General features: G+C 48.5%; 1 protein-coding gene across 8 annotated transcripts in view; it reads left to right on the forward strand.

Annotated features, from left to right (window-relative positions):
• NBEA (neurobeachin) overlaps positions 1 to 6,516 on the forward strand; it is a 395,298-nt gene extending 388,782 nt beyond the window's left edge. For 7 of the 8 annotated variants that reach the window (XM_029048269.2, XM_039914903.1, XM_039914902.1 and 4 more), the window contains 4 exons: positions 1,047 to 1,148; positions 1,912 to 2,108; positions 2,718 to 2,869; positions 4,741 to 6,516. In XM_029048269.2, coding sequence (XP_028904102.1) covers positions 1,047 to 1,148; positions 1,912 to 2,108; positions 2,718 to 2,869; positions 4,741 to 4,831 — 542 coding nt within the window. In that variant the 3' untranslated portion in view covers positions 4,832 to 6,516. The remainder of the gene's footprint in view (positions 1 to 1,046; positions 1,149 to 1,911; positions 2,109 to 2,717; positions 2,870 to 4,740) is intronic. The other variant, XM_039914901.1, reaches the window with a different exon arrangement.
• Positions 6,517 to 7,767: the final 1,251 nt, after the last annotated feature.

The raw sequence follows: 7,767 nt of genomic DNA on the forward strand, positions 1-7,767 counted from the left end.
TCTAAAAGTGAACGTTTCCTGAGGTTTAAAAATCAATTAAATTGTCAGCATTTACGTACTTACTGATTTGTATTGTCCAAATTTCGGGGGCAATTGATCCCAATATTACTACTTTTACTCCCTTTCTGCTAGGCTCCATCACTGGTAGCAAAAAGGTGGCGTGGACTTACGGCAGACCCAGCCGGGAAGCCTCCTGCTTGCGCAGACATGCTCTCCGGTGTTTGAGCATTTGCTCTTTCCCCTCTCCCTCTAATTTCATCTCAGATAGAGACAGAGCTTAGGGGAAATGACCGTGGAGTGAAAGTGATGGGGCTTCTCTTCTCTGTGAGCACGTGCCTCCTCAAACTCCCTGCGTGCTCTGGCCTTTAACCCCTGGTGGCATCTCTCAGCTGCGAGGTGACAGTGACAGGTATTTCACTGGATTCTGAATGATTGCTGGGGTCCGTGACCTCTGTCCCCAGCAATGAAATGAAATATAGGACATGTTCTCTCCCGGTGCTGAAGGCCTCCCAAGCAAAATAACCCTGAATAACAGTTGATTTCCTTTCATCCAGCCCTAAGGAAACAATGGTAATTTCAGGAGTCGTAAACCACCTTTCCCTATTATCGGGGTCCGCAGTCCATCGAAAAGATCCGGAGAGCGCGTGAGACAAATATGTCATTGGAAAGCTTTCCAAATCGGGCCGCCTCAGCCTCGGATGCAATTACAACGGTTAGCATTCCCCAGAGGTTTTCGAAGCCCTGCCTTATCGACCTAGTCCCAGTGGCAGCTTTCACACTTAGCCATAGGGGTGGTTTTGAAAGAGAATAAAGACAGCTAAGTTTGACTTTCAGACAGAGAGCTGAGAAACCCAGCCAGTTAATTTCAGGCAGTTCATTGGGAAGTTTGGGCAAAAGCCCTTTCTCTCACCTGAAGCAGCTGCCTGAATGCTGCCATCCTCCTCTCGACTCGGCCTCGGTCCCCTGGCAACCTCACCGCTTGAGCCTCCCTCCCCAACCCGGGGTGCCTCAGCTTTTGTTTACTCACCGCTTCTGTTTTTTGGCAGGTGATTATCCTGCGCCTCGAGCTGTCCTAACCGGTCATGACCATGAAGTTGTCTGTGTGTCAGTCTGTGCAGAGCTGGGACTTGTTATCAGTGGTGCTAAAGGTCAGATGGACTTTTGACATTTAAATCTGAAAATTTACAGCTCTCTCCTGGTGTTTTACAATTCTCTCCAGCTTCCTCTAACTCCGGTTTCTCGAGTTGTCTCCCGGTAGCTGTTGTAATGTGGTGGCCTTTGCCGCTGCGTACTTTGAGCGTTAATATTTACCAGCCGCTTAATGTAAAGTTTCATAGGAGCGAGTCACCCGTTGAGCGTCAGGCCGGAATTCCTTAGCCACGCAGGGAGCCGGGGGCCTGATGGCCGAACCTGAGATTGTATGTTTTCGGGGCCCAAAAGAGCACAGCAGAGAGAAGGTAGTTTCACTTGTAAAAACTGAAAAGGAAGAAAAGGAGAAAGTCTGTCACCGCTAGATACTGATATAATTTATATTCTGCAATATTATGGTTGTGTTTTGACCCGGGAAAATTAATTCCCTTTTAGCTCATTGAGCTGAACTCTCATCTCCGGAAATATTTGCAAGAATATTTTAGAAGGAAAGCCTGAAAGGCATCAGGCTTTTCATTCTTCCACTGCCCCCTAAACCTGCCCTTTGCTAAGCGACACCGTTTGGGAAAAGGCAGTCCGTCAGGGCCAGGTACCGCCGTTCGACGACAGGGAATTACTCCCCGCATAAGGTGCTGCTGCTTCAACCTCCGTTCTGCTAGGATATGACTTAGACGACAAGAGCGTCAAGCGCGTTGTTTGGGGTCCCGGTGCCGCCCCTAACCTCTCCCTCTCTGTATGGTGCTTCTCCACCCCGCCCTCCAGAAGGTCCTTGCCTTGTACATACGATCACCGGAGACCTGCTGAGAGCACTCGAAGGGCCGGAGAACTGCTCGTTCCCCCGCCTGATCTCCGTGTCCAGCGAAGGCCACTGCATCATATACTACGAACGCGGGCGGTTCAGCAACTTCAGCATCAACGGGAAGCTCTTGGCTCAGATGGAGATTAACGACTCGACTCGGGTGAGAGCCAGGCTCGCAGCCACCACTGCACCTCCCCATTCCTAGAGACAAAAAACGCACTTTTGAGGTTTTTTCAGTTCAGTAAATCACCGCCCGTCCCCAAGTGGAGTATCGGGGTGAGGCGGTTTGCTCTAGAATTAGGCCGAAGGTGGTGATGACAGAGTCTCCCGGCAGGAATGACAGATGAGCCTCAGTCTTGAGACTTCAAGACCAAGGATCTGGGCAAAGGGATTGATTTTTCAGAGCTAGCCTGTCTGCCACTCCTGGGTGATACCTTGAGTTTCCAGGGGATCTAGCTGCTCCTGAGAAGGCCTTGTAGGGATGAATCTCTCTCCTAACTTTTTCAATTTAGGTCTTCACTCCCTCCCCCTCCCTAAATGACACAGGCGCTTCACCCTAGGTAAGGTAAGGGTTCAGCAAAAAGCCCCCCTCATTCTCTCTCACACAGGGCCTCGCTCGTTCAAGGGGCTGAGCAACTTCAACCAAGTTGAGTTTTCTTTTATAACGCGGGAGTACTTCTTACCCGTAGGCTTTCACCAGCCACTTGAGGGAGTGACCTCCGTCCTCGTGGGAAGGTGTGACTGTGTGGGTGGGTGTGTCTCCCGGCAGGCCATCCTACTGAGCAGCGACGGGCAGAACCTGGTGACGGGCGGAGACAACGGCGTGGTGGAGGTCTGGCAGGCTTGTGACTTCAAGCAGCTCTACATTTACCCTGGCTGTGACGCCGGCATCAGAGCGATGGACCTGTCCCACGATCAGAGGTAAGAGGCGCCACACCGCCGGCTGCCGGAAAGCCCTTTTCCCACCAGGCCGGCTGCCGGTGCTGCTTTGGAGGGGAATGGTTTAAATTATGCCACTGAGAAGGTGCTCCCTGCCTCCTCTTCCCAAGAGAAAGAGGGTGAAAGAAAAAGGCAGAGATGAAGGGCCCCAAGGGGGAAGTGGGAGAAAGAAAGAGTGAAACAAGAGACACAGTTGTTGTTCTCCACTGCTGGCTCTTCCCCACAACCTGTTATCATCTGTAAAATACCTGTCTACCCCAACACCCCCATCAGCTCTGTGTCAAGGTAAGGGACCAACTGCTTTCTCTCAGAGAAAGCTGGTTTTCTAGCCTGAGTAGCTACCCCATCCCTCTGGTCTACTTTTCATTCCATCCTTGGCTGGAAGTAATTGAGATTACATTTTGGCTTAGTGGAAAGAGCACAGGCTTGGGAGCCAGAGGTCGTGGGTTCTCATCCTGGCTCTGCCACTTACCAGCTGTGTGACTTTGGACAAGTCACTTCACTTCTCTGTGCCTCAGTTCCCTCATCTGTAAAATGGGGATTTAGTCTGTGAGCCCCACGTGGGACAACCTGATTACCTTGTATCTACCCTAGCGCTTAGAACAGTGTTTAGCACATAGAAAGCGCTTAACAAATACCAACATTATTATTATTTTTATTAAGCACTTAGGATATGCTGGGGTAGGTAGAGTTCCTTTTCCCCAAGGCTCACCATGTAAAAGGTAGGGAGAACAGATCTCTCATACTCATTTTATAGGTAACTGATACAGTCTGAGAAGCAGCATGGGCCTGGGAGTCACAGGACCTGGGTTCTAATTCCATACCACCACTTGCCTTGCTTTATGTTCTTCGGCAAGTCACTTACACTTCTCTGCCCCTCAGTTCCCTCGCCTGTAAAATGGGGATTAAGACTGTGAGCCCTAGCTGGGCCAGGAACTGTGTCCAACTGGATTAGTTTGTAATGACACCAGTACTTAGTACAGTGCAGGGCACATAATAAATGCTCAACAAATACCATTTAAAGAAAAAAACAACAAACAGGCCCAGAGAGGTTTAGCGACTTGTCCAGAGCCATACAGCTCTCCAGACCTGTTTCTTCCTCTCAGTGGAAAATGTCCTGCATCCATTTAGGGGAGCAGCATGGCTCAGTGGAAAGAGCCCGGGCTTGGGAGTCAGAGGTCATGGGTTCGAATTCCCACTCTGCCACTTGTCAGCTGTGTGACCGTGGGCAAGTCACTTAACTTCTCTGTGCCTCAGTTACCTCATCTGTAAAATGGGGATTAACTCTGAGCCTCACGTGGGACAATCTGATTATCCTGTATCTACCCCAGCACTCAGAACAGTTCTCTGCACAGAGTAGGCGCTTAAATACCACCGTTATTTTTCCTCCCCCGCTTTTTACATAACCCTAAGAATGTGCACAGAAAATAGCTTTGGGACAAAGAAGATCCCATGACCACCGCCCCTTTCTTCGGCGGTCCAGTCGTTGGCCTCCGAAAGGAGAGCGGGTTTAAAAAGGAAACCGCAACAGAAGGGTGGGCCGGCGGTGTGTACAAGTGGGATGGGGCAAGGTAAGAAGGAAGGAGGCTCCCGTGGGGGGCACTCACGTGACTCCAGGGGAGGCCCAGCTCCGGTCGTTCCTCTTCACGGGTGTGGCACGGGCAGCAGGAGAGCGGAGCCGGCGGCTTCTGCCGGAACTGGTCCGCAGGGAACTGGTCGGCAGGGAGTGCGGGTTGCAGTGTCTGAGTGATTCTCCAGCTGGAGGCGGACACCACTCGGCCCCTCTGCCTCGAGTGTCGGGGTGCCGCACGAACCCGCGTGTCTCTCCTCTCTCTGTCGCCCTGCTTTTCCAGGACTCTGATTACGGGCATGGCTTCCGGGAGCATCGTAGCTTTTAATATAGATTTTAATCGGTGGCACTATGAGCATCAGAACAGATACTGAAGACCCGAAAGCCAAGCGAAAGCTGAGAGCACAAGCACGACAACTAACGGCGTCATCTCTGGTGGAAAAACCCGTCCGCATTGACCTCGGTTGTACATTCCATTACACCCAGCAATAGCTGTCCATTGTAGTCAGCAACCATTTTCCTTTGTGTGTTTTTTCACGACCGAACACCAGCTGCGACAAGGCAAGCTTCTATCATGTAAATTGTATGAATTAGGAGATGTTTTGGTAATTATTTCATAGATCTCTGTTTATCGAGAAAAGGTCGTAGGAGGCATCCCAAGAGACTTTTGAAAATTCCGAGGAACCCTGTGCCCGGCTGTTCCGACGTTGAGGCTCTGAACCTAACCTGCATCCCGTGTCCAGCCTCTTTTCAAGCTAAGGGAAAAAAAAAAACAAAACAAAAAAAATCAGTTTGATACTTTGTACATCAGATACATCTTAACTTTAAAGGGATACTTTTATAAAAGTAAAACCTTGTATAAAGAACATTTTATTGTGGAGTTACAACTTGCATGTACTTTGAGGCTGACGTCGTGATGGATCCGGTGCCCCGCCCCGCCAGCTCAGCCAGTGATCACGCCGAGGGCACGGCTGGCGGTGGAAGGGTTGAGTCGGGGCTCAGTCGGGAGGGACCTTCTGACATTTTCACCCACACACACAAAAAAGAAACATGGTTTGCACTTTTTTGATCTAAATTTGCCCCTCCCGAGGGAAGATTTGCTCATGCAGCATTTGGATAGTAAGCCATTGTTTGCCATTTTTCTACTTTCTACAATAATAACGAAACCCTTCCCTCCGTAATTTGAAGACACAGGAGAAAGGCGGCTGTGGAATCAGGTCCTCGGTTCTCCCAGCGTAGGCTAGAGCAGAAGTCCCGTTGCCGGGTCCGGGCGGACTTGCCTGTGCGAGGGCACAGCGGGGAGGGAAGCTGGGCTTCAGCTTTTCCCTTTTTGTTCTCGGAAGAGCTACTGGGATTCTTTCTAAGTTCTGGAGGAAGTCTCGCCTAAAGCCACACTTTTCAGCCTAGGGCATTTCATGTTTTACAATACTAAACGATGGCTATCAAAAAGATTTTTCACACATTGTATTTACTGATCGAGTTACACACCCAGGGGTCTATACACTTTACTTCATGTTTCTTCTTTGTATATTTGGTGACTGTATTGTCCTAGATGTACATATTGTGTCAGTAGGGCTATGAGGCATGTAACAGGAATGTAATTTTCTCAGAATTTACACTCACTTGCAGTCATTTATTTAAAAAGATAAAAACACGAGATAATGGATTCTTTGTATTGGCACTTTGCACCGGAAACATATCATTATTTATTGACGTGATTACTTATTTGTTACCCACCTTGTGTTAGTAAGTTTTAGCACTGAATTCCTTCTCCATGGTCGTTTGTATTTATGAGATCCTGAAATCACCGGGAATCAGCGTAATGATTAAGTTATTCATCACCAGTCTGTAAGCAATATCTTGAGTTTGTAGCTTAGAATTGGGAGAATATTGAACATCTGGAAGACAAGTTCATTTCATCTTGAGATCATGGTGAAATATTTTGGATATATAAATTCCTTAAGCTATTGTAACCATGTTTTATTGCAAAGATGTAAAATACGCCAGATGTGTGTGAGTTGGAAATCAAAAATGAAAAATAAAATATGCAAAGAATTCAGATTGTTTCATACTTCATTGAACTTTTCACCAACATGCATACATTAGTTATACATAAAAGGACAGTTTTAAGAAGTCATGCATCATGCCGAGGTCTACAGGGTCAGAAAACATAAAGTCTGGTCCTAATGAGATTTCATCATCTGACGAAATGTAAAGTTTCGTTTCAACTGGCCCATCTGGCAGAAATTCAGGGGCAGGCTGGGCAAGGAAGACGGTCTTCGATCCCTCAGTGTTTTTTCACTTTCGCATGACAACAGAATGGATTCCCCCTTTCCCCTCACCAGGCTGAGTGGTAGACGGTGGTAAGGGAAAGCGGCAGGCTTCAGCTGTACTCGGGGGGCAAGGCCTGAGACTAACCTGCTTATCTTCAATCTACCCAGTGCTTGGCACCTAGGTAAGTGTTTAATACCCTTAACCAGGACTGCCGCTCATATTTTCATCTTTCTGGCCTCACAGCAACCATCTTTAGCAGCCGAAGGGACTAGTCTAAGGGGCAGCCCTGGCCTGGTAGTCAGCGGATGTGGCCGCCGGCCTTACACATGACACTGACATAAGGATGACTTCGCCACCACTTAAACCCTCTGGCTTCCTTTCTTTAAATATGCTGTCCCAGCTCCACGGAGGAGTTCAAACTCACCATTTTATTGAGTTCCTCAGTTCCAGGTAACCTCTTGGGCTGCAGAGAGGCCTGGTGAAATAAAAATAACTTAATAATTATGGTAGCTCATTCATTCAATGGTATTTACAGAACACTTACTGTGTGCAGAGCACTCTACTAAGCGCTTGGGACGTACAATTCAGCAAGAGATACAGACAGTCCCTGCCCACACCAGGTTCACAGTCTCATCAAGCATGGTTCTAAGTGATGGGGTTAATCGGGTCAGATGCCATCCCAGTCCCACACAGTGAGACTAAGTCTGAGTGAGAGGGAGAACAAAAACTGAATCCCCATTTACAGATGTGGAAACTTAAGCATAGAAACATCCAAACTCAGGGTGGCAAGTGACAAGAGTTAGGATTAGAACCCAGGGCTATGTTCTTTCCCTTAGGTCAAGCTGCTTCAATCAATCAGTGGTACTTGAGTGCTTACTGTGTGAACACCACTGTTCTAAACAGTTGGGAGACAATACAACAGGGTTGGTACACACATTACCTGTCCGCAAAGGCCTAGTGGAAAGAACACAGGATTGAGACTCCACCCACCCCCTCCGCCAGTTGTGTGACCGAGGCCAAGTCAGTTAACCTCTTT

This window comes from Ornithorhynchus anatinus, chromosome 20 (genome assembly GCF_004115215.2).
Source record: "Ornithorhynchus anatinus isolate Pmale09 chromosome 20, mOrnAna1.pri.v4, whole genome shotgun sequence".
NCBI classification, from domain to species: domain Eukaryota; kingdom Metazoa; phylum Chordata; class Mammalia; order Monotremata; family Ornithorhynchidae; genus Ornithorhynchus; species Ornithorhynchus anatinus.